Consider the following 27,627-nt stretch of genomic DNA (forward strand, 5'->3'; position numbering starts at 1 on the left):
AGGGAGCTACGGAATTAATGCGGTTCTGTAGTGCTTTTTGGGGGGGGTGGTGGGGGGAAAAAAAAAAATTTAAAAAATCCATTATTATTAAAAAAAAAAAAAAAAAAAAAAAAAAAAAAAACATACAGGGCAGCTTTTGAGTGCACAAATCCTCTTTAGGGCTATGGATTCTACCTGATAACATGAACCACAGGTGCATTTCACAGCCAACAGTACTGTAGTATATTGCAAGTTATAAATGTGGGAGCCGCAAAAATGGTTACTGCATCAGTGTTTACTTTGTATCGTTAGTTTCTGTACTCAAGTTTATTTGGGTTTATACTGAAGTAACATATTTCACGTAGTCTTCTGATTAGATTTCCAGAAAAGAAGTGTAGTGGATGCGTAAAGCTTACTGGACTCTTCATAGTGAATATAGTACTAGTTACAAACTTTTTATTTTTTTGTATAATCTTACAAGGCTTTTCACAGGTAATAGTAAAACTTAGGTAATACCTGTGTGCTCCCACCTTGTACTCCTCAAGTATGGTACAGAAGATCCTTGGGCTGATTAGCCTGGAAACTCCTTTTTTTTTTTTTTTTTTTCTTGTTGAAAACTCAATTGGAATGCGTGGGGGGAAGGTTTTAAATTGATAACATATAATGCATTAAAAATTTACTGAGAGTGGCAATTATTTTAAAGGATGTCAGAAAGAATAATTAAATAACTTGAACTCTGTATTAAAGGTGACTAGTATACCTTAACAAAACAACCAAATATGCTGTTTTATTTTGTTTAATGGTGTTACTAGAAACAAGCTCTTGGTTCCTTATACAGTATGAATAAAAACAAACTTTGTACCTAAATTAGCTAGAAAAGCTGCTTGTATACCCCTTTGGGGAAGTGACTTAAAAAAATAAATAAATTTGTACGTCTGTGGCTCTAGAAGAGGTGGAGCTGGGAAAGCTGAAATTATTTTTGGGGGAAAGGGATTCTAGGAGGAGATATAGGTTTTCTGCTTCCCATCCACGTCCATCTGAAGGTAAAAAGGAGGCAGCAGTGCTTGATGTGGTTCAGTATAATGGTGTGGGTTTCTTCATTTTTGTCATTTAAAAGGAGCAAAGACTCATTTACTTCCAGTCAATCAAGAAAAAATGCCAGTAAGACCAGACTACCGAGGTATAATCTGTGCTAGTAATGAAAAAGATGGTTTGAATTACAAATCAGTGCAAATAAAATTTTTGATATGCTGAAGGAAAGGGCTGCCATTCGCAGGAACCATGTCAGGCTTGAAAGGTGGGCTTGTGCGAACTCTGTGAAATTCAGCATGGCCAAGTGCAAAGTGTTGGACCTGGGTTGGGGCAATCCCAAGCACAAATCCAGGCTGGGCAAAGAGTGGGTTGAGAGACCTGATGAGATGGACGTGGGAGTGTTGGTTGATGAGAAGCTTGACATGAGCCAACAATCTGTGCTTGTAGACCAGAAAGCCAACAATACTCTGGGCTGCATGCAAAGCAGCATGTCCAGCAGGGCAAGGGAGGGGATTGTTCCCCTCTGCTCTGCTCTGATGAGATCCTACCTGGAGCACTGCATTCAGCTCTGGGGCCCCCAGCTGAAGATGGACATGGAAGTATTATAATGACTTCAGAGGAGGGCCACAAACAGTGATCAAGGGGCTGGAGCACCTCTTTTATGAAGACGGGCTGAGAGAGCTGGGATTGTTCAGCCTGGAGAAGACTCCAGGGAGACCTTGTAGCAGCCTTCCAGTACCTAAAGGGGCCTACAGGAAAGCTGGGAAGGGACTCTGTCAGGGGTGTACTGTTAGGACAAAGGCTAACGGCTTTAAAATAAAAGAGGGGAGAGTTAGATGAAATATAAGGAAGAAATTCTTCACCATGAGGGTGGTAAGGCCCTGGCCCAGGCTGCCCGGAGAAGCTGTGGAAGCTCCATCCCTGGCAGTGCCCAAGGCCATGCTGGATTGGCTTTGGGCACGGAATCACAGAATTTTAGGGTTTGGAAGGGACCTTGAAAGATCATCTAGTTCAGTTCCCCTGCCAGAGCAGGAATCCCAAAATCATGTCACACAGGAATGCACACCGGCGGGTTTTGAATGTCTTCAGAGATGGAGACTCCACAACTCCCCTGGGCAGCTTGTTCCAGTGCTCTGTCACCCTCACCGTAAAAGTTTCATCTCATATTTAAGCAGACCGTCCTATGTTCCTGCTTGTACCCATTGCCCCTTATCCTATCATTGGGTGTCACCAAGAAGAGTCTGGCACCATCCTCCTGACAGTCACCCTTTACATATTTATAAACATTAATAAAGTTACCCCTCAGTCTCCTCTTCCCCAAGCTAAAGAGACCCAGCTTCCTCAGCCTTTCCTTGTAAGGGAGATGCTCCACTCCCTTAATCATCCTCGTGTCTCTGCGCTGGACTCTCTCAAGCAGTTCCCTGTCCTTCTTGAACTGAGGGGCCTGGAAGTGGACGCAGTATTCTAGATGTGGTCTCACTAGGGCAGAGTAGAGGGGAATGAGAACCTCTCTTGATCTACTAACCACACCCTTTCTAATACATGCCAGGATGACATTGGCCTTCTTGACCACAAGGGCACAGTGCTGGCTCATGGTCATCCCACTGTCCACCAGGACCCCCAGGTCCCTCTCCCCTTCACTGCTCTCCAGCAGGGCAATCTCCAACTTCATTAAGTTTCTCACCGCCTTACTTACCTGTCAAGGTCCTGATGGATGGCAGCACAGCCTTCTGGTGTGTCAGCCAGCCACTCCTCCTAGATTAGTGTCATCAGCAAACTCGCTGACAGCGCACTCCATTCCCTCATCCAAGTCATCGATGAATATACTGAACAATACCGGTCCCAGTACTGACCTGTGAGGGACTCCACTAGATACAGGCTTCCAATTTGACTTCATCTCATTAACCACAACCCTCTGGCTTTTTCCCTTCAGCCAGTTCACAGTCCACGCCACTACCTGATTCTCCAGACCACACTTCCTCAGTTTAGATGTGAGGATGTTGTGGGAGACGGCGTCAAAGGCTTTACTGAAATCAAGATTCACTATGTCCACTGCCTTTCCATCATCTATCGACCTGGTTTGGTGGGAAGTGTCCCTGCCCATGGCAGGGGGTTAGAACCAGGTGGCCTCTAAGGTCCCTTCTAACACAAACAATTCTATGAAATAGTTCTGTGTTAGATAATTAAATTGATGCATATTCACATACACAAATAATTGAAGATGGGCTATATTAGAACTCTTTTATTTTTTCTGCTTTGGGTCATTTTGTTGAATTTAACAGAACTGCACAATTAGAATTTAGCTCCTGGTTTTGTACTAGTAGTATGTAAACTGGAGTATTTTCTTAAAATTTAATAGCCTAGATTGAGCACGTTGACACATTACAGCTGGTGGAAGAGATTTCATTTTTTTTTTTTCCACATCATTTTGCGCTGTCACAAGGACTGGAGGTGGGAATGAGTTCCCAATTTTTTTGTCATTATTTTTGTTTGCAATGAAATGGGCAGGAAAAAAATAAATTGCTTTGGCAAACAATCATGATCTCATGCCAGCCCTGAGGATAGGCTGGCATGCGACAACAGTGAACAGCCACATGCTTAGCTTGGTTTGGCAACATGTTTGCTTGTTTAAAAGTATGCCTGTTGTACTAGGGGAAACAGACTAAGGTTGTCAGGGAAATTGCTGGCATTTGTATTTGTTAGTCCTTAACTTGGACATTGTTTGTTTTCTTAACACTGGAAGTATGTATTGGCTAAATAGGAAACAGTTAAGTGCTTGAAAGTGTCGGGTCTGATTGCACATAGCTGTCTTAGCTTTGCTGAACCCAAAGACTCTTCCAGTTGTCCATCATCTTCAATCTTCTGGGGGTTTAGAGCAAGGTTTTTTCCAGAAGTTCATGCTATGAGAACGGGAGACAGTGGTTATAAACTGGAACAAGAGAGATTCTGACTAGGTATGAAGGGAAAAGATGATTCAAAGGGTGATCAAGCTCTGGTTGACCACAGATACTTGGAATATTGATCCTTGGGTGCTTTCATGGCCTGCAAATCTGGATAAAGCCTTGAGCAGCTTGGTTTGAATCTTATCTTGACCCTGCTTTTTGAGGATCAATAATAGAATTAGGACTAGAGGCCTGAGATCCTTTCAAATGTGAGGATGCAAATCAGTGCTTGAAAAGGGATGTTATAACAGGATATGTGGTGTTTCCTGGCTATTTGAATGCTGTCTAGCTAGAATTTACTATCGTCGATATTTTTTGTCTGAATTGTGTTTTATAATATATCCTCTTGGTTTTGTATTGGCATAAATAGTAGTATCTCTGTGCATATAGTGGCTAAGTATCATGCTAAAAGCATGCTCCTTTACCCCCAGGTTAATTTCAGGTTTGTGTGTTAGTTGTTCAGTGATAGATGCTTCACTTAGCTACAAAATTTATTTCTGAAAAGGGCTGTGGTGTGAGTATCATGCTGTCTTTAAAAGTAGATAGAGAGAGAGAGCTTGTATAACATGGGATAAAAAAATCAAAGAGAAGGGTTATTTAATTGGAATGCAAGTAGATCTGATGATGTGGTTTTGATGATTCATCCTAAAAGGAGTAACTCATACTTTAGTTTAAAAGTGGGAATCATTTATGCTTCATATTGAAGTCTTTTTAAACAGTGTGAGCTTTGAGATGAATCAAAAAGTATGGACCCAGGATTCTGACTAATGTGCTACAAACTAGTGTCAAAAAGTGGAATAAAAGCCTTATCAATTAGCTTAAATGCAGAAGTAAACTGAGTGTGCATGGCAGTTGGGTGGAGTAACATAGCTAGGAAACATACGTCAGGGCAGGAATGCATGGCAGAAGTGAGCTGTCAGTAGTATCGGTCACTGTTGGGCAGTGCTCTGTGGGAACACCACCTTGTTTACCTCAGGCTGTTGGGTGTCATTCTCCCGTGGAGAGAGAATGTGTTCTTTGCACAGAAAAGAACACATAAGAAAAGTCTCGTAATTCATTAATTATGAATGATGTTAAGCAAAGATTTTGGCAATTGAATAAAATAAATTACATTTGAGATCACAGCATCTCAGTAAAATCAGTGAATGCCTGTAGAGGATTCTCGCTTCAAGTATATGCCTGAAATACACCTGAAATATGTATGTTTAGAAGGCGCTTGGTGTGCTTAGATCAAAGTCAAGATATTCCAGCGATTGAAGAGTGGTATTGATGTCTTAAAAAAACTTGCTTATGTTGCAGGAAAGGATACTTATCAGGCACTAGTTCTAATATAGTAGAACAGGACACACTTACTGCTGACTAGCTTTAGTTTGTAATGTGCATTAATATTGACACTGTTTAAATGAAGTGATAAGCCTATCTGTTTGTGGTAATTAAACTTCCTGAACTACTACTTGTAAGACAAAACTGTAGAGCTATTCTATATGGTACAGGAAGCTTTGCAAACAAACCAGATTTCACTGAGGCAATGTGGAAGAGGATTACCATGAAAACCAACAGTGTGCATATCATACTGTGGAGCAGTGCTTTCATCATACAGGAGTGATGCTTTCTGAGAGTTGAAGCATTGTGGTGTCCAACATCCTAGTTAGAGTACAAACTTTTGTTTTTGTATTGCAAATAGTCTGTTAAGCATTAATGATATTGTGATTGCTGATGACCCAGTAGAAGGAAGAGGTTAAGGTTAAAAAATGTTGGGTAGGTTACAAGAAGACTTCATGTTTTCCACATCAATAGCAATTCTTTAGGGGTAAACAATAATGGCTAATAAAATTGCTCTAATTCTTTTCATCCCTGCCCAATTCTAGAAGCCACATGGAAGATGTCCGTTGCTGCTGAAGCAACTGACAATTTCAGTTGGTTATTCATCAGTTTACTTGTTTAACCTTAAAACCACAAGAAGTTAGGAAATGACTAAAATGAATGGTTTTACATAGTTCCTTACAACTTGCGTGCCATGGTCATTCTTTAAATTCAGTATCTTTTATCATTTAATAACTTCATTTACCATTATAACCCTTTATAATAGGAGAGAAGATTATTTTTAGAGAACATTAACAATTGAAAGGCTTTCTCTGTCTGTGTACTAACTTAAAAGTTTCAAGTAGACAAAATAATTTGGACCAGGATAAACTTACATGTTACTTTGTATCAAACTCATCACTTTCTGTGAATGAAGTAGCCTTTTCCTACAGTTTTAGTAAACATCTGTAGATCTCCTGATTTCAAGCGTAACTTTCTAGTAGGTAAATAAACTGAATCTTGCTGGACAAAAGTAGTAATAACAGTTCGTAAAGCTTGTTACCTACTAATTGATTGTATGGAGGAAAGGGATGACAATCAATGAAATGCTGAAGTAGTTGCCTATATTTTCAGAAAGTTTATTTAATTATTTTTTTCAGAACCTAGCCAACGTCTGTGACTTTGAAGAGACTGAGTGCTGTTTAGGCGTAGAATGTTAAAGGTGACCTTAAAAATATTTGTTCAAAGTCAGAGAAGAGGAGACTATCAGCTATTTTTGGACAACATTGCTGGCCTAGTCTCTGTGCCCACCTCAATACTATACTGACCGTTCTGTTTGGCACTAGTGAGATGAAGAGACTGATCCAGTCAAAAATCTCCTGTATTCATTTTCTTCTTTGTTTGTTTACTATTAAATATGATCAACTGCTTGTCATTCATCTTGTGATAGTTTGTGATGCAAAGTACTTTGGCCAGGAGAAATGTTAGTTCTGTAGTCATTATTCTTTCAGTTAGTAGTGTGGCAAGAACTAATGATGGTTATAAGAATATTGATGTTCGAGGATGTGTGGTTTTTTTTTTGATGAGTGTATAGTGCTTGTGAGGAACAAATACTAAGACAATGTGAGGTTCAGTAGATACTAGGTTCTAGTATCAATGTGAGGTTCTAGGTACACGTAGTTACTTCTTGTACAGTATACTTTCTTTTTGCTTTTCTGTTACATTTTGGTTCTTCATATTCTGCTGTTATATACTTGTATAGCTATAGAATTGAAGTTGCTTTAAAAATAACTGTCTTCATAATGGAACTGAGCTGGATGTTTGCATTTGATTGCATGAGATGAGAGCAAGGCAATTATTAATCTTAATTACATGCATTGTAGCAGGGAAGTGTTTGCTTAAGGAAGAAAAAAGAAGAGTGTTTGGGACTGCAGTGGTCGTCAGTGGTGTAAATGGGGAAAATAATCAAATTCTATTTCTTAGTGTATTTCGATTGTCAAGCTAAGCATATATGCTGATGCTGTCCGTATACAGTCAGTTTTTTGAGCCACACACGGAATAGCATTGCAGAGTTGGATTTATTTTGGACTTAATTTTAATTTCAAGTCTAATAGTCTTGGCAATTAATACTTTAATGGTCTTTCTTGAATACCATTGTATTTATGAAAAAAGAACAGGAATTTGGATAGTTGAGTGTCACATATATCTCATGCTTTGCTTGATAGTAGGCATAGCTTTTGAAGTGGACTTTCTTAAGCTTAATTTACTGAAATACTAGACATGAGAAGTTCATCTGAATAATTTAAAAAATCTTTTAAGATACCCACACAGCTTTCTGTATTTTGTGCCTGGGGGGAAAAAAGTGCCAGGTACGCTTTATAAGAGAAATGTTCATGTGTTTGCTATTGTACTGGTATTGGGCAGGATTGCTTGTCAGTATCAGCATATTATGTTTACTGCACCTAGAGCAAGTAAGTGAATCAGTTTTGGTTTGGAAGAAAATCTGGAAGTGTTTTTTTTAACTGGGAAAATAGACTGAAATCACTTGTTAGATTAATCACTTCAATAGTCATTGGATCAACTTCTGGGACTTCATTACAAGTGAATGCAGTAAAGCTCCTGGTGTGGTAAATGGATCGTTTAAATGCTTATTGAGCTGATTGCATGTTTCTTGCTTTTCTGCCAACTGCGCCTGTTGGGGCCATATTAAGCCCTGTATCTCTGCGGCTTGTTTTTAAAAAATACATCTACTTGACTTCTGAGCTCTGAGTTTTAAGGAACTTGGCCTTTTTTTTTTTAAAAAAAAATACTATTATTGTGGAGTGCTTTTGAAAAAAAAAATAAACAAAAACGTTCTGGAATGCTTATATTGGAAAAAAAAACATATTAAAGCAATTCTTGATATATTAAGTGCTGACTCGATCTCAATTTGATGCTTGCACACAAGCTATGAGTTGAGCTTTTTTGCTTTAAATGTAGCGTCAGTACAAAGTTAGTTTGCTAGATAGCAACACTTGTTGTCCATCAAATTGCTGTGCATCCTCCTTCCGTCCTGTGCTCTCCTGAGTGCAAGCAGCTGATCTTTTCATTTAGGTATGTTGTGGAGCTGGTCAGACTGAGTAAAAGCTATTATAAAGCTATTGAGTTTGATCAATTAAGAGTAATGAGAATAAGCAACCAACCTTTACCTCCCGTTTCCTAAAGAGACTTTTTTAACTTTAGAAGGCTTATCTTCACTTTTACTGAAGTGGGGTCTTAGTCTGTTTTGACCCTTTCATAGACATGCAGCCCTTCTAATTACAATCATATGCCTTTAACCTGGGGTTAATCCTTTGTTGCAAGTTAGTTTTTTTTTTGTTTTTTTGTTTTTTTTTAAGATGAACACTGACTGGTTAACTTTGAGAGAGTTCTTCTGGTACTAGTTCTTCTTGAGATACTGATTTGATTTGAAAAACTTCTCCAGTCCTTATGCACAAACCTTGCATATTGTTTTTCATTCCTACTTACTTGCTTCCCATTTGGCAGTGCATGAAGGTACATATAGTCTAATTATCCCTGTGAAGTGACAATCTCAGTTTCTGTATACTTTCCTTACTGCTATATGCAGAGATAGTTTTGGGAAGACTCTTAACTGAGTATGCTCTTGGTTTCCTGGAACACCTCTTGCTCTTGTGAGTAGAATAGACAGTGAAATAAATATCACAGTCTACTTGATGATTCCTTTGCTACCATTTGAAGAGAGGATTAAAAAAAAGTAGAACGTTGCTGTTGGGAGAGAATTCATATACTTAACAATAAAGCAGAAGCCCCATAGTAAGTTGCAAAAGCTAACAAAGCCCATACCATGAAGAATCCCATCAAATATTGGGCAGCTGCCCAATAATTACTGCCCTTGCTGCCCAAGCTGCCCTTGAAAATTGAGAAATTTATGATAGACTTTGAAGTGAGGGCATGTATATTTGTTTTTAATATTTAAAAACAAAGCAAACCACACCACCAAAATACCACAGAACTCAGCCAACCAAGAGCTTGCAAAGGAACTGGCAGTGGAAGGGATGCAGTGAACCAAAGGAGTGGGAATTACCCTTGAACACTATTCATTTTGTCTGTACCCAGTAATCGTGGACTATGGTCACAGCGGTCATGTCAACAACTCCTTAGAATATTGTTCTTTCTTCCAAGACAATTCCTAGCAAAGAGCAAATGTTTGGTTGGCCAGTATTTGGTCCCTTCATAAACAAGTTGATGGTAAAGTTGCTTTTTTTTTCAATAATAAATTTGATAATACATGTAATATAATGGTAAAACTTGGGAACATGAGTAATGCTGCTGTAGCAATGGACTTTAGCTTTTCCTTGAAGAACAGAAATTATAGGTTCAGTAATAACCAGCATGCGTAGACTGCAGTGCAACTCAGTAGTCAAAACAGTGGGTTAAACTGAATTTACAGCTGCTGAGATACAAGCAAGGGCTTTCTCCTCCTTTTTGTATTCTTTCCTGTTTATAGCAGCTTCCTGAGAAGATTGTTTGTCCTACAGGGAAGTAGGAAATGAAGTAGCATGTGAATACAGAGGAATTATATTGTACATAATAATGAGGAAGCCAGTAGTATCATTTGACTACAGTACTGTTGAGAGTTCCTGTTAAGAAGGAGCAGGAATTCATGATTCCAGGTGCTTGTAATGGGTCATGAGGAAAGTATTAAATGCTGCTAGAGGGGAAGGTAAGCAAAACAGATAGTTTGTCATAATACTGAAGAGTGGTGTGTGCTTAAATTACCCATGTGAATGTTATTAAATCTTTACTGTGATTTCATGAAACAAATATTTTAATGTAAAATGTTAACTGATAGGATTACTGTTTATCTCAAAAGTCATTCAGGAATTAGCTTCAATCTCAGTCCACTGTGAACTAACCTTAATGGAGCTACTGTTTTATCAAGCTTTTTCTGAAGTTCAAATAGGAATGCACAGATTAGTCATTTAAAAGGTCAGAAGAAAATCATACTCAGTTTACAGATGGAAACTTTATCCAAGCCTACTGCTGTACCTTTACCTGTGTAGTTTGGGAATGGCTTCACCAATCTGTAAATAAGTTGAACGTACAAAGTGCTATATAAAGAACTCACCCGTCATGTAGCATACTGGTATAAACTGCTGATCCCGTGCTGCTTTAATGAGAACATGTCTGATATGGTTGATGTAGAAACTTGGTGGAGACTATTTGGATTCTACCAGTAGCACTGGAAAATGTCAAAACTTATTTTTATCTTCCTTTGCATTGGCTAATGTGAAAACTGTCCCTTTCTAATAGGCTTTCTGATTTTTTTTTTTTACAATTGTCTAAGCTGATCCAACTGGTGACTTTCCCAGTGTAACCCTTGCCCTTGTGTCTCACAACCAGCAATTTTATTGGCTTAAACTGCTGTGGAGCACCTTTTAATTTTGCTCTAATTTTAAAGCTTACTTATGAACATCAATGACTCTGTCTGAAACAAGCTTATTTTGAGCTACAAATAACAAAAGTTTCTTGAAGGAGTTGAAGAAATTTCATCTAAGTTTCTTTACAATTGCTATTTTCATCTCCTGAATTAACTTGCTTTTTGGCAAAGGCTTTTTTTATGTCATCTGGAAAAATGCTGATTCTTGATTAGTCCGTTTGCTTTTGGAGTGTTAATAGTTTTCTGTCAAATCAGACAAAAATAAGCCATTTTGGTTTCTCTCAACCTCCTGTTGAAGTCAGACCAGAAAGCTTCCTAGGATCTGTGTATTCCCCTTGCACAGGGATGGAGTGTGGAAGTACACCTTTCTTTCATCCCTTGAGGATCAGCAAATGGCATTTGTGAGGGCCACTGTACTCTATTAATGTGCCTCTAGCCTGTGTCTCTCTTCCCTCCTATCTGGGAGCAGTACTTATGTGTTCAATGTTCTAGCTCTATCATTAAAGGCTTGGTGCCCTCTGCTGTTAGTAATGACCACCCTGGGCGACCTTCTGGCTTTTACATGGAGTTGTATATCTTATTTTTCTAGTATTGCTCAATTTTAAATGATCAGTCTCCTCTTGAATGTGGGAAGAAAGTACAGTAATCAGGGAATGCCAGAGAGCTTCCTGCAGCCAGGTTGGGAGGATGGCAATAAGCAAAAATACACTTCTGATTGAGCCAAGTTTTCCAAAGTCTCTTTCAGGTATTGAAGTAAAAAAAAATAATAATAAAAGTCATCTTCTCTTGACTTTCTGTTTTTTGTTTGTTTGTTTAAACTAAGAAGGTCAAGTTTCAGTTTGCTTCACCTGAAATTGTAGCCTGTGGTCAGAAAGAGGGTATTACAGTGCATTGTGGTTTTGCTGAGTGGCAAGCAGTAGAGTAAAAATTACTTGTAGGTTTAGAAACTACCCAACTGATTGATCACTGTTCCATTATATATATGTGGTAAACTGTGAGTTGCTTTTAATTTTATTTTTGTGGCGGAAGTGAGAATCTTGAGTGTAACAGCTCTGAACACAGAAAAGTACTGTTTAAATATAATACAGTGTTTATGAGTTATCTTTGCAACTTAAAATTCGTGGCCAGCTCCCATGTGATCTGGAATGCTTTGCTAATACAGAAGTTAGAAAAAGATCAAAAATATATACTTGCTGTGATTTTAACATTAAAAGCTAATCATGTCATATCATTTAATTATTTAAATGTTGATATTATTACTTCAGTAGTCTGAACTGAGCTTTGATGAGGAAATCATGATCTTTATACCAATAGATGTGGTGTGCTGTTGTAAAAATTTCTTTGCAGTCCCTATTAAGACATGAGCAAGGTTGAAACTGACCTTTTAAGATAAAAGAATTGAGTGGTGCAATTGCATTAGTATATGCTGTTCTTTTTTTGGAGTGCCTTATTGTGATTTGTCTGTCTTAAATTTTGTGGTTTTATGTATCAATATTAATATATTTTATTTGCAAATGTTTAATCATAAAGGTTCTTGCAAAACCTTTTGCCTTTGAGATACTGTTAAAATCAGGAAGTTTGTGTCTTTAACAAGCTTGGAAAGGATTGATCTCTTTTAATCTTGTAATACTGTGGCCATTTTAAAGGGGGCTGAAAGACTAATGCTAGAGGACTGACTGCAAACACTGTGATATCTCAAGCTTTCTTCTAGGGAGGTAAACTACTTTTCATTTAGGTTCTTAAATCAGTCTGAAAGCAATAGTTACAAGATAGCGTGATTTGCTTCTTAGTGTAAGAGACTGTCAAAACTGTGTGTTAGTGAGAATCTACGGGCATATAACTTCCTTACTTCTGCCTCCAGCTAGTTTCACTTCTACCTGTTAAATGTGTTGCTTATCTTGAGTAGGTACTGGCAGCAGCCTAGCTTGTGCAACGTAAGGAGTTCAGAGAAGTGGCTTGATGTCTGGGAAAAAAAAAAAAAAAAAAAAAAAAAGTTGTGTGGTGTCTTGCTTTAGTATTCAGTATTTTGCCCAGAGGATTTTGAGTGACAAATGCAATATAAATGTAGAGATGGAGTAGATTATCCTGCTGGAGGTTCTGGGAAAGATTGACAGTACTTAAATAAAGGGGGAGGGGGGAATGTTTCTGGTAAAAGTGATTGCTTACTTCTTGCTTACATAGATGTCTCTGGATTGAAATCATGGTTGAATTTTACTTCTCTTGGACTTACTGATGAACAATCTTCATTAAGAAAGTCTACTGGAATAAAGAAACCATAGTTTTGATTTCAAGTTTAGAGTATTAATTCTTCATTTAAATCCATGCTAAATCCACACAATGAAAGTAGAGGAGAACTGTAGTGTAGAAGAAAGAGGTTTGAGATGTTGCAGTTATGAAGGAGAAGGATTGGTGTAAATATCTGGACTAGAAAGACAATTTATTCTAGCTGTCTCTGCTGAGTCTGGCTGGGATGGAGTTAATTTATTACTATTATTATTATTTTGTAGCACTCCTTGTGGTGATGTGTTCTAGATTTGTGATCAAAACAGTGTTAACATACTGGTGTTTTAGCTTTTGCTGAACAGTGCTTATAGTGTCAAGTTTTCTGTTGTTGTTGTTTCTTAGTGTCTCTTTCCAGCAGCCAAGGGCAGGGACACCTCCCACCAGATCAGGTTGCCCAGGGCTTCATCCAACCTGGTCTTGAGCATCTCCAGGGATGGGGCATCCACAGCTTCTCTGAGCAGCCTATGCCAGTGTCTCACCACCCTCTGAGTGAAGAATTTCCTCCTAACGTCTAATTAACTCTCCCCTCTTTTAGTTTAAAATCATTCCCCCCCTTGTCCTGTCACTATCTGCCTGAGTAAAAAGTTCTTTTCCATTCAAGTTTTGAAGTGTGAACCTATTGTCTCTCCTTCATGCCTTGACCCTTCTTCCAGTATTTCTATATTCTTGCACATTTCTATTTCTTTGTCTTCAGAAATGTAATAATGACAACTGTAGCTGAGACAGAAAGTGGAATTAAAACCAGTATTGTGTATTAACATATTCCACCAGGGGAAATAAAATAGTATATGGTATATGTTGAACAGTTATAAGTTTATTTCCACTAATATTGAACTTATCTGCTGTGTTAACAGCATAACATTATAATCAACTGCCAAAAAGTTCTAGTGCTACACCAAGGGACATTCCTTATTTATAGTCATTGTTTTCATTAGTAGTTGCCTTATTATAAACTGCTTCCTATATGGAAACAATGGAATGCAGACCTCTTCACAGGGCTGTAGAAGTTATCAGAGGAATTGTACGTCCAAATTTATTGCTTGGAGGAGCCTAAAAAAAAACACTGTAAAACATCTGAGGTCAAATAATCTATTTCTACAAGGTATAGTACCTCGTATAAATATTTCCTCTTCACATTTAGGAGTTCTTTACATAAGTGGACCCTTATTGCAAGTGGAGCTGTTAAATCAGTTCACATTAACCAAGGGAGTACAGTATATTTAGAATAACTTAAAACCCAGCCAAAGGTTTGTTGACTCAAGTGGCATAGGGTGTTGACAAAAGCACCTTGAACGATTTGGCTGGTGAGAGCATAACCAAGGAGCACAGGATCCTTCTGCCCAAGAAGGATTGCTGATTAGAACCAGTGACTTGCAGGGCTGTGTCATTGACCCATTACTGCACTTTTTCAGATACGGCAATTGTTTTTCTTTTTTTTTCCTCCTTAAGTTCTAGACCATTACCTATTCATGACTGTTTAGTGTAAATTAAGTAATGCGAATTAACCTACCCTTCCTTGATATGGTTGTTGGTAAGGGTAATGCAATAAAGATTGCTTTCTTGGCTGTGAATAAAGATATGACACTTGTGAGCTGTGTCAGCAGGTTTTTACTACTGTTAGTGAAAAAGTGAGAATAGGGAGGCATAAATAATAGTGACTGGTTTTAACATTACTTCTTCAATCAATTTATGGTATTCACTATTGAGAGTATTGAGGTGAATTTAGGAGATGAGACAGTGCTAAAATGATACAAGGATCAAAAAGCCCTAGCACAGTAAATTCTCATCTCTCAAATCTCAACATCTGTTAAAACTGAGACTGTCATAGCTATTTGCTGATTCAGCTTATTCAATGTTTGTCTTACAAAGCTGTTTAAAGAGAGATTGCATTTTGTTTGTTTGTTTGTTTTTAGGTGAAATAGTAGAGGTGTTTGTTATACGGGTTGCACTTTTGTGAGTTAACTGGTTGAAAGATGAGGTGAGAGGGGATATAAGCCTGTTTTTTTCAATAACATACATCAGATTCCATGCTACATAGTTGTGCTTGTGTTAGAATACTTCCTGAAATTTTGTCTGCTTTTTAAATGTTAGGATGGATGGAATATAGAGTTATTCTAAAACAGTAGGTAATTTTGTCTTGTTTCTTTGATTTGTGTGTCTTTTTTTAATAGAATATCCAAATAAAAACTTTGGCAGATGATGTGGTAAGGTCTTCGGAATATCTTAATTTGCAATGATAACCACACACTGCATGCTATTTTATTCCAAATGTTGTGGACAATATAACATGTTCTTATAAGGATATTAAGTGTTGGATTTTAGAAAAATTAGTTACTCTACTTAAGGACCTTCATTTGTAACTTCAATTAAAGAAAAGGTCTTAAAGATGCTTCTCCAAATTGTTATCGTTGACCAAATTCTAAATGCTTTGGTAATACTGTAGATGTGTTTAAACTTTCTAGAAGTAACTGGTGTTACTTCTTTTGGCCTTCTTTTTAACAGTAAAGGGTCTGCAGTGTTTCTTTGAAGTTAGTTACTACATGATTCAGGTGGAACTATTTTGGCTAATAATAGTGCAGTCTATGTTGAACAACTTTGTATTCAATAGCACCAAGCAGATAATTTTGAATACTTGCATATACTTGATATTTGTTCATAATTTCAAAATAGATTGCAGCAAAACTATCAACTTCTATTTTCTATACATGATAGTTAAGCCATGCTGGCTATTTAGTTAGTCATCGCTTCCATACCTGAAGTGAAGAAATTGTGCCTTGTAATCATATTTAAGATTCATTTATGTCTTTAAAGTGATCTTACATTGCAATCTGGTTAAACAAATTTATTGTTAATGATATGTATTTCAAATGGATCAGAGTACAGTGAAATTGATCGTGAATTACTTCTTCATGACTGCTGAGAGGGCACTTTAATGTAAGTGAGGAGTAAAACTGCATTTGATGTAAATTGGTTAATTCTGGGTGTTGTTTTGCTAACATTATGTTACATATTGTAGCCTTTTCAGTAGGATATGTCCTAATTTTAATTTCAAAGAAGCATAACTATTCTTGCAAGGGAAAACTGTGATTAGTGTAAAATGGTTGCATTTTTTAAAAAAATGACAATATCCTTTTAGGTAATGTGTTTCTGTCCACAAATGTAAGACTTCTAAGGGAAAAAAAAAAAAAAAAGTAAGAAAAAAAAAAGAATCTAAACCCACTCCCCTCAAAACCACAAACACAAAAAATAACCTCCCAAAAGTTTAAAGGACATGCAGCTTATCTGGGGTTACTTCTAGTTCAAAAGTCTACAACAGTCTCAAATAGGATCTCAAAGCAAAACCCAGAAACAAAAAGAAAACCCTGAAACAAACAAGCAAAAAAACCACCACTACCATAACAAAATGAAACAGGAAAAATAAATGAACAACTGCTCTTGCTTGTCTTCAAAAGCACTTAATCAAATTTCTCCCTCCAGATTGGACTAATTTAAAATTACTCTGTTTCCTACAAAGTTTGGGTTTTTCACACCTCGCATATGTTAATTATAGAAAACATAAATTTTATTTAAATGTCTTGATAGATATTGCAATAAACACTATGAATGATACTGGTAACCCTACGTAAGCTGCTGGTAAATGAAAGCACATCTTAATAAGGCTGTTCCTTGCCTAAAACAAATCTACTAATATTTGTTGATGCAAATAGTTAATTTACAAAATTTCTATACATACAGCATTCCATTCATATGTATGTTCATACGTGTGTGTGTATATATACACACCTATCTATAAAGATGGTTTTACTGAAGTAAAAAATTTCTAAGTCTGTATCTAACTCTATTACGGATAGAGTTAGATAGTAAATAATACAATAACAAATGGCCTTATAAGGAAGGTGTGCTTGTTGGTTGTTTCCAATATTAACAAATTAACTGAATAAGCATGCTTTAAAAAAAAAGTGTGTGGGGGGGGCTATAAGGCATAAACCAAGTCATTGTTAACCAGTGAAATGTCATGGCAAACTATATGGTATGCTTTCACTAATGTCCTTTATGTGTATTTAACTATGGATGTCTGCTTTTGTGTGAGTAATCTTTTACCTGGCTTTTTAAAATTACATGCTGATTTCAGGAGTCTGTGCTCAAAAGCACTTGAAGGAGTTGTGAACTAGGAGCATTAATTCCTCTATGAACTTTATTTTACTTCAGCAGGATTTTTTTTATAAGCCTGATGAACTTGAGTGGCTCCTTCCCAACGCTGGCTTTTTCAGTTGTCCTCCAAAGACTTATAGCTCTTCAGGTGAAGGAACGTTGGACATGACCTTTGTGGTACCATGTTTACGCACTATGAGAATAATTAGGGAGTAATGACAGAAGATCAACTCGAGATTTTGAAATGCTAAGAATTTAATGTAGATGGTACACTTTTGAAACTTTTAGGAAGTCATATCACATTTGCATGTAACCTGTTGTGAATCTACCTGATTTTTTTTTTTTCCTATTAAAACTAATCTCTGAATGTAAGAGAATTATTACTTAAAGTAGTTTGAATTTTATTTCTGCTGCTGAGATGAACTAAAAATGTTTGTATTACTATCATGTAATTGAGTTAATGTCTGTTTTCACATGTTTCTGTTTGTCTCTGCTTATTTTTAAATTGATATCTTTACAGCGTGACAGAATAACAAGCTTCAGAAAATCAGCAGTGAAAAAAGAGAAACCTCTTATTCAGCATCCTATCGATGCTCAACCAACTATAAGTGAAATCCCACTTTCCCAAGTACTCGTTGATGAACGTTGCATGAACTTGTCAGAAAAAGAAGTTATGGATCTCTTTGAAAAAATGATGGTAAGATGACATGCCAAATTATTTTATGAGGTTTTCATGTTATTAATGCAGCAGTAAGTTTAAAGTGTTGTTTTGGAAGTTCTGGTATATGAGCAGCTGAATAACTCTGAGTGATGGGATCCTTTCTATACAGATTTCTTAGACTACTTCTTCAGAGAAAATAAAGGGAAAAGGGAGAAAAAAAAAGTGGGAGAAACTGGGGATTATTTCATTAAGATAATCTCTGTATGCCTTAGTTGTGGTAGTTAGGCACTGCTGTTGAGGGATTGTTTTAAGTAAACTTAAGTAAATACTTTTGGAAAATAATATTTTCCATAGTAATATAATTATTCAAAGCTGATTTTTATATAATCCTGATCATTTTTTCTTAGGTGAACTTGTCAAGGTTTGTGATTCCACTCACAAGCATGCTTTCTATTAGTAGTTTAGAAACGTACTTTAGAAATAGATATGTACTAATTATGGCATGCACATTGCTGTTGGTACACAAAGCATTAAGAAGGGCAACCTTTTGAGATTGCTTTAGGTACTGTTTTCTGTATCATTCTTGAAAATTGTCATAAATTTCCACATAGCCAGCATGGCCTAAGAACTGTCCCATTTCATAGTTCTCTTTAATGAAGCTCATTTGAAAGACTGGATAATATTTGCTTGATTTGCTTGTTACATTAAAGGATTCCTTTTTAACTTTTCCAAGTAATGTTAATTGAAGAAGACAGTAGACCAGTCTTCCAGAGACTAGTGGTTCTCTGAAAAAGCTATTGACTAGTAAGTTCTTGCAGTAGCATTGAACGGTTTTAGCTGCTAATCTGATGTAACCTTGAATTTTAAAGACAGTCATGGCTAGTAACGGCTGCATTTTTTATTTAATTATTAAGTTGAAGCAGGCATTTATACATATCACATATCTAGTAGGGTATTTGGATTTTCAAGGTTGTTTTAAATACATCAGTTGGAACATACATCTACCCCAGTGGCAAGCTAATAGTACACGTAATCTGAGCCTTCTGGGTAGAAGCAGTGGTGCAGGAACATTGTTAGTTGTAATAAAATTTGTGTTTTTATTTAAAAAAAAAAAAAAAGGCACAGGAATGTGATGAGAGTTGATACTTATGTAATGAGTATTGTCTGTTTTTGTTTTTTGAGCAAAATTTCATTAATGGTAATTGCTTTCAATGCAATCATATTTTTGACAAACCCTTGAAAATAGCAGGCGCTTTAAGGGAGAGAATTAGATTAGAAAATCAGAGTAGAATTAAACTGACTACAGCAGATATGTTGGGAAAACTCACTTCTGCTTAAAAATGAGCATTTTGTACAAGAAAAAGAGTATAAAAATAGGAAAAACAAAAATATTAAATAAAATCCCGATGGTCTCTTTCTTTACAGGAAGACATGAATTTAAATGAAGACCGTAAAGCTCCTTTAAGAGATAAAGACTTGACCACAAAACGTGAGATGGTTGTCCAGTACATTTCTGCAACTGCCAAATCTGTAAGTAGTTGCCTCTCCCAAACAGGTGAAACTAATAAGCTTAGCTTTGTGAGGGTTATGCATATGAAGATGAAACCTCCTAAGAGTGGTAGGAGGTGGAAAAAAAATCTGCTTACTAGTGTACTTTGAAACTCCTGAGGCTGTGTGTGAAGTGTTTGTATTTGAGTTGCTGGGCAATGTGAAAAGGTGCTGCTTCATTGTAAACCACATTAAATTTTAAATTCATTGATGTAGAGTAATGGATAAGAGAACTAGAAAATATTTTTGTGCAATTTGTATGATTTTTTTGGAACCAGAAGTACTTGGAAAGGACAGTATGACTTTATGATTTAAGTAACGGCATACATACTGGATGTGCAATTTGCAGTGTTAGACAACCAAAATATTGAAATTACTTAGAAATAAAGTCAATATTTTAGCTTAATTTGAATATGTAGCTGGCTTGAAGATTGTGTTAAATATTCTATTAATCATTTGATTTACTATGAAGGTAGTGAAAAGATGGTCTTAAAGTATCATGGTCTTTTCACTTTCCTGTAGTGAAAAGATGTTCTTGAAGTACCATTTGAAACTGCTTTCAAGTAGAAAAGTATTTTTCAGACCTTTTATTTGTGTTGGCTATTGTCTGTACTGAAAGGTGACTGATTAACCCTTAGTTGATGGATCCTCCAAGGAGAATTTTTGAAAATGTCTACTTTGGGGTAATGGGAAGTAAGTGTAAGAGAACTAGTATATGCTTGAACAGCTGTTAGGGTGTGGCAACGTCATCTCAAGTGCTGATGAGCTACAACTTATATTCTTCAGTAGTAGGAATATTAGTACTAAATAGTTATAAAATAAAAGTGTAATGCTTTTTCTGTGTTAGAAAATTAACTATGGCAATATACAAAAAGAACTATACAGTTCTTTTATGTAATAAGAATACATCGCAAGACTACATGAGTATTGCACAAAACAAATGCAAACGGATGTGATTTCACTAGAAATAGTTTGTATCCTGATTTGTGCCATTGTTTGCTATATATATTGTTGCTGTATACATTGTTTGCTGTGTATAGAACTTTAAAGAACTACAATAGTTCTGAATTCTAAGGAACTAAATTAATTGCAATATTGTCAGAACTGCTTATCAGCACTGGGGGTAAGTGGAGGAAGGGGTTATCTTTTCATATTTAAGGGACAGTAGTATTCTTCAAGTTACCAGATTTGATATCAACTTGGTTCTTCAATAGAATTAGATAATGTGTATGGTTTTATTTAGAAATTAGGATGAATCTCATCCTTTTTTCACAATTAACCTTTTATTGCAAACAGTAGCTTGCTAGACACAAAGCCTGTATATGGAATAATTGTTCAAACACCTCATGGCAACAGCACTAGCAGCTCTACATGGCGGAGTCTGATTGAAAGATACTGATATCATTATATTAAATAGTAATTTGCTTCTTAATTAAATTGAGCGGAGAATAAGATTATTTTTGGTGTCTACCTAGTGAATCTGTATGAATAGACTGCAAATAACACAGTAAGCTTTTTTTTCTACTAACTTTTAAAATCAGCTTGCTGGAGTTAAACTTCAGGAAAAAAAATAGAATCATGTGCAATTATTAAACCTAAATACTTTGCATTAAATATTAAAAAGTTAAATGAGGAAAAGTTTCTATTTCAATGTGCAAATGGTGATTACCCTTCTAAGAGGAGTTATGTTCTTGCACGTATTTACCTTAAAGGACACAGAGAAGGACTGCAAATTTTAAGTAATCAAGTGCATTAAGCATGGTTTAGCTAAATATACAGGTTAATAGAAAATTATTCAAGCTTATGCAGTAAATATCATGAATTTTTCAGTTAATATGCTTTGCCTAGACTGTCTTGAGAATTACTGTGTTCTAATGTTCTGTTTTTCCTAGATAATCAATGTTAAATCTTATTTTTTTTATAAGCAAAAATATTTTTATTGAAGCAGTAGAAATTTTCACAATGCAAGTACTTGCATTTCTTTCCCAAAACTAATTAGGAGATGGTTCTCTCCCATGCATATAAAGGTATTGAAATGTAGACTCCTTGAGTACCATAATATAGTAGTAAAGTAAGAAAAGCACGGTATGTCTAACTGTTGAAAAATTTTAACAGACTGCATTACTGCCCACCATATGAGCTGCAGCAACTGGGAGTACATTTGCCACTAACAATTGGAAAAAAAATAAATCCCAAAATGCATGAATATATGCTTTTAATTTAAATCAGCTCCAGTATGGATGTTCTATAGATAAGCAGAATGTTTTTTTCTAACAGAAAAAGGGCTTTTATCTAACTTTGTGTGCTCCATGCAATTTAATCACACCATTTGAATGGAATATTTAAGGTTGTTCAGAGACATGAATGACCTTTCTGTAATTTCTTAGCCTGAAAATAGCTAGCATCTTAATTGACTTAAAAATGTATGAAGTAGAACTCAATTGTAAAGTACTGATTAGGATCTTATAATAAAGCAACACTTCATTTTCACTGTTAATTGCATCTTCTGTGTGGATAAACTACTATTTGACTTAGTTGAATTCGAGCCCTAAACAATTTTTACCACATCTTGACTTGGCAAGCTTTCTTTTCCTCAGGCCGTCTTCAGCTTTGTCTTCCATGGAAATGCTGACTGCATAAAAAATGATGTTACTTAAATTTTTCTCCCTTTCTTAGTCACAGATAACTGTTCATCTCTCTTCTTTTCTGTACTGAAGATACTTTGGCCTTTTCTTATGCTTAGAGCTCATCGCTTATGAAGCACACTTGACAACTGATGGGACTTTTTTTTCCAGTTCCATCTCATGGTCATTTTAGTTAGAGCCTTTGAGATCTCTCCATTCATCTGAAGTATCACGCTCATTTGTTCACGTTGTCTTAACCAACCTAAAAATTGGTGCTTCTTATTCTTTGCCTTGTGTGCCATTTGCAGCTTGTTGGCCATGCTTTTCTGAAACACTGTGCTGTCCTCAAAGTTCTGAGTGAGAAGGAATCCTTGATTTTTAATGGATGAAAAAAAGCTTTCCTTTTCCTAGTGGGACAGAGAAAGGATGGAAAAGAATAAGCTGGATCCTTTGATGTGAAGTAATTGTCTGGGCTTCTGATTTCTTCTCTCATTTGCAGAGAAGCATTGTTGACTATGGAAATTGTACTTGGGAAATGGTGAAGGCTCAGAATTCTTTTTCATATCTGATCCTGGTGCCATTTTCTGTCATATCGAATGACCTGAACATTGGTGAGAGAAGGCTGTAAATTAGGAAGATTGCCTGTCTGGTGATGACAGTTGCATCTTGTGCTTTTGGAGGAAGCTTCATCAGTAAGAGGAGAGAAGAGGTGATTGTGAAAGACTTCAGAGGACTCCATCTTCTGAAAGAGTTCCTAAAAGAGTAACGGAAAAAATAAAAGTAGAAAAGATGCTGAACAGATACCATCAAATTCAGATATTGGAAGAAAATCATACCGTCTCAGGCTATTAATCGGATAAACGTGGATATTCAATTAAATGCTTTCAGATTGTAGCAAATAGCAGACAAGAAAAGGCCTATAATGTTTAGGCAGAAGTCCATGGTACTATTTCTTACAGGATCATGGTCATTTACACAAACTGGTAGAACAGGGCAGAGGTGTCTTGCCTTTCTGCCAAGTGTTGATCCTGTGTGAAGTCAACTTCCTATTCATATATATGCAGAGCTGCTGCTGTTCCATGGTGAAAAAGAGAAAATCTCAGTCTGTAAATCACTGGTTAATCACCCATGTAAAAGCATCCATACTGAACAGTTAAAGAAAAACGGCATGAGATTTTCTGAAGTATGAGTTAGATTTATAATGGTAGGCTATGTTTTTGATTATGAAAGTCTAATTAAATTCAATGACGACATCATCTAAATAGATAAAAAGTGCTGTGGTACATGAATTTTTGTAAAAACAATAAAATCATTATGACATTATTTTTTTCTGTAGTTTTCTCAGTGTCATATATACAGTGTCTGACCTGGTAATTTTAACAATATGGCATATCTCAATCTCTCCAGAGGTAGATGTCAGGCTAGATATTTAGCTATTTGTAAATGTGTGAAATACTGATGATTCAGCAGTGGAACATAAAAATTTCAAATTCTTTGTCTTACAGTAAAACTTCTGTTTTCCTGTTGAGAAAATGTAACTCTTAAACATTTTGATAAAATAATAAGAGTATAACTATTACTAATGATTAAATTGAAAAAAATTGTGTGATGCTACATCCTACTAAGTACTTTGCTGTGTTTATTTATGTATTATTATTATTATCTTTTTCACACAATAACCTCTCTTGGCTGACCACTGCATGCAGATAGTCGGAAGTAAAGTTCCGGTGAGTATGAACATGATAGTTTTGTTTTCTTATTATAAATACATTTTGGTTTCTAGAGAGTAGGTTAGAATAACTTAGACATTAATCATGGATTTAAAAGTTCCATGGGCATAAGTGCATCCTTACTTCATCAGAATAATTATTTATGAACACAGTCGGACTTAACTTACCGCTATAAAATTATTTATTGCTCCAAGGGATCCATTTTAAGTTTTTAGGGATCTATTTCAAGAGACTTGCAACTCTGAGAATTCATCTGCTCATCATGGGCAACAAATACAATTTAGGCTTGTTGTGCTTTTGTATTGAAGGCAACCAACTGAAACTTGAAATTAGTCTTTGACTTTCATTCTGTTTAGATGTGGATTTTTGTAATGTTTTAGTTGTTAACATAGTTCACTGTGAAAATGTGAGCTCCTAGTTATCAGTGTAAATAGGATTAACACAGGATTCAGAAGGTCATTTAAGTAGTATAGGCAGCATAGCTATTGCCTTAGTAGGTGCTTGGTTGCCTTTTATATTGTCATGGTTGAATTTATTGGTGTTTAACTTCTTAAAACAAGTATTTGATACTTTTATCAGGACTAAATCCAGGAAAAAGGATCAAAATTACTTTCTGGGAATAATTACATTTACAATTTAAATAATGCCTGAAAGTAAAGATGTTCTCTGTAGTTATGGGTGGCCTGTAATTGTAGCGAAGCAGGCTTTTTTTTTTTATTATTATTTATTTATTTATTTATTTATTTATTTATTTTATTGCAAGGTTTACTACTTAGGTCATCTTGAATGTTTCTATTTTGTAGTTAAAACAAACAAACAAAAACAATACCATAAAAATCATTACCTCTAAGGTTATTTTATTAACGTGCGTTCAAACCAGTTTCAAATAATTTCTGCTCCCATGTCATTTCCTTGTAATATGAATTGCTCTGAAGAGCTGCTTTGTGAAGAGATTATTTTATAAAGGAAATTGGGATATGCGGAATAGAATATACCAGAATGTCATTTTCTGCATGCCTTTTATTTTTCTCCATCAAACTGTGAATTAATAGTTATGCATTAAAAGCATGTTTTTGCAAAAGTAACTAGGAAAATAAGAAATGCCCTTCTTAAAGCATGGCTTATGCATACATATAATGGCTTAAAGAATGCACGTTGTGTTTATTCTTAGTGTTTGTTTTTTATCGGATTCATCTCTTGGAAATTGAGTGCATCTGATAGCACTGGTGTCATACTCTGAGAATGAGAATGATAAATAAACAAAAAATAAACACACAACAAAATAAATCCACCTGCTGCACCCCAAGTTCCAGACCAGCATGCCTCCAAGCAGACTGAGCCTTCTGGATGACTGACAACTATCGTGTTCACTTTGTTTTCAAAAAGGCTGAAACTTGTATGTGTTGTATGTAGTTACTTTTCTGAAAAGCTACAGATTTTATGGTTAGAATGGAGAAGAACTTTGGACTGCTGATGCTGTTGATGCCAGTGCTGTTGGGTTATAGTACAGCTGTAGAGAAGAGGTTTGCTTGTTCCTGGAGAACCTGGAGCTTTATTTTATTTGAGTTTTATTTGGGACATCAAACATTGCTGCCTGCTTGTCATTTGAGCTGCCCGTTTAGCAACCTTTCTTGTCTTTTAAAGGCAGAGATAACTGCATTGGAATGGCACAGGTATGCTTAACTGTAAGATGCTAACATAGATATCTGAGGTAGAACTAGGTTCTGTTTTTGTTAGGTTGAGTTAGCACATCTGGCTAGTGTCTAAGGGGTGAAGTGGATAGGTACTATATAGAGTTTCAGTTTCTAGTACAGGAGATGATACAACATTTTTACTCATAGCTTGAACAAGGGCACTGCTTTTCTGAGTAAAATGTGCTGCAAGTATGTAGGATTTAAAAGGTCTCTGAGTACCCCCTCCATTGTCTTATCTGCCTTTGTTGTTACGCTCTAACTAAAGTATAGTTAAAATTAAAATATAGATGGTATGCAAAAACTCTTCAGTCATTTGGTGTGAGGTGATGGGGATGGAATATAAGCTATATAAGCTACTACTTCGACTTCATTAAAAAGTATTCTGGTACCAGCTATTTCCGTAACAGGTGCAGTGAATTGGATAGAAGTGACCACTTCTAATATTGTGATATTTCTAGTCAATGTACTGGTTACCAGCATTTTCCCTGAAGTAAAAAATACCTGTGTAATGGAAGCAACATAGTTAAAACTTCTTCAGCTATGAACTTGGCTTTAGCCTCAAACCAATGAGGTTTTATCCGTCTGGTGCCTCAAAGAGGAGCAGCTTGTACATATTTTTCTGGTCTCCTATTTTAACTGTTGCAGCCCATCTGTTTGGTGTAGGGGTGCTTCATAGTTCTTTAGCACAGAGTAGAGAGAGTACTGGCATGTTCCTCATGAAGCTTAAAATGCTTTCTTTGTGTTCGTGTTTTGTTAGATACTGGCTTCTAACCTTGTTTACAGGCCTCCTGTGGTGATAAAACTTTAGTAGCATATGAAGGTGTGCACTTTGCAAGACCCAGAGTTTCCTTAAGCTTATTTTTTCCTTAAACTTGACTTCTGACTTCCTCAGAGAAGGATTTTAAATGTCTGGTCAAAGCTTTTGTTTGAGTGATCATAAATGAATAATTATATACCTTGGTTGTAATACTGAGGTGACTGGTTGTAAAGTTACTTCTAAGATCTTTGATCTTATGCTCGATTTAATCTCTGAAAGTTCCAGTGTGGGACCTAGCCATCTACATCCCTATGTACTTCACTTTTGCCTTCAGTCTTACCAGAAGCTCTCACATAAAGCCTTAACTGTGGCTTTTATTAAGCTGTGTCACTTAACTGTGACCTTGTATTCCATTTTTTTTTCTAGGCTGTGCTTTCAGAATAACTGAAATATATATATATTAAAATCTGAACCATGTAAAGGCATAGGAGTACTTAAATATAGCATTCAAATAAAACTGTCTTAATAGAGAAACAAAAAAATGGCACCTGGTTGTAGCACTTGAGTTTAGCGTGGCTAGAGGAAAGAAGAGTGGAATGAGACTGACAAATCGCTTGCAGAAAACAACAAAGTAATCCTGTTAAGAAGCTGAGAATTCTCTAGTATGATTTAGAGTACTTGGATAAAAGGCTTTGAGAATGGATTTTTTGAGCCACTTTTAGTTATAATCTGTTTTTGAAGGGTTGTGGGGAAAGAAGCTGAGATAGTTTCTTACTGTTACGCAGTTAAAGGTGCTTAGTCTTGCCAACAATGGAGTACACCTGTTCTATAAAACATGATAAGAAGGCTTAGGAGATAGTGCTTCTAATTCCTGCAACTTTTGATAAATTTTACCTGTTTTTGAAGGAATCTTGAGTTTTACAGAAGCAAGGAAATAGAACAGAGGATCCTCACTAATGTCCTAAGCGCCTATGAAAGAGAGGCAGCAAGAGCACACCAAGTTTACATATAAAAGAAAACATTATAAAAAAGTCTTAAATGCCTCATCTGTGTAGGTACTTCTGTGGAGTTGCAGCAAGCTACAGGGGAAGGGCTAGACACAGGAAATCATCTTTTGAGAACCAAGTATGTCTTGCACCTTGGAATGCTTTAGGGTTTAACTTAATATGTAAAGACATATGATTGAAGCTTCTATTATCTCTTTATACATTTTTGTGGCTTACAGCAGTGCTTCTGTATTTTTTTACACTGTTAGGGAACATCTGAGATGACAAAAACTACATCTAGTACAATGCAGATAGTGATAGTAACACATATAATCTTTTCTAGATTTTCATCCAAAGCAATGAACAGCATGAAGTTGTTCCTGTTTTCCACTTCTTTACATTACGGACTTTGAGAATAATGATTTTGCAGTACTATTATTATTTTTTAATATGTAGTGCTAATATGTTTCTTTGATTTAAAGCCAAGTATGTTTTGC

At 36.1% G+C, this 27,627-nt stretch overlaps 1 protein-coding gene across 1 annotated transcript in view; it reads left to right on the top strand.

Annotated features, from left to right (window-relative positions):
• DIAPH2 (diaphanous related formin 2) overlaps nt 1-27,627 on the top strand; it is a 187,251-nt gene that overhangs the window by 890 nt on the left and 158,734 nt on the right. Inside the window, exons 2-5 of the mRNA XM_035326106.1 lie at nt 15,150-15,182; nt 17,651-17,827; nt 19,217-19,321; nt 23,670-23,690. Coding sequence (XP_035181997.1) covers nt 15,150-15,182; nt 17,651-17,827; nt 19,217-19,321; nt 23,670-23,690 — 336 coding nt within the window. The remainder of the gene's footprint in view (nt 1-15,149; nt 15,183-17,650; nt 17,828-19,216; nt 19,322-23,669; nt 23,691-27,627) is intronic.

This window comes from Oxyura jamaicensis, chromosome 4 (genome assembly GCF_011077185.1).
Source record: "Oxyura jamaicensis isolate SHBP4307 breed ruddy duck chromosome 4, BPBGC_Ojam_1.0, whole genome shotgun sequence".
Classification (NCBI taxonomy): domain Eukaryota; kingdom Metazoa; phylum Chordata; class Aves; order Anseriformes; family Anatidae; genus Oxyura; species Oxyura jamaicensis.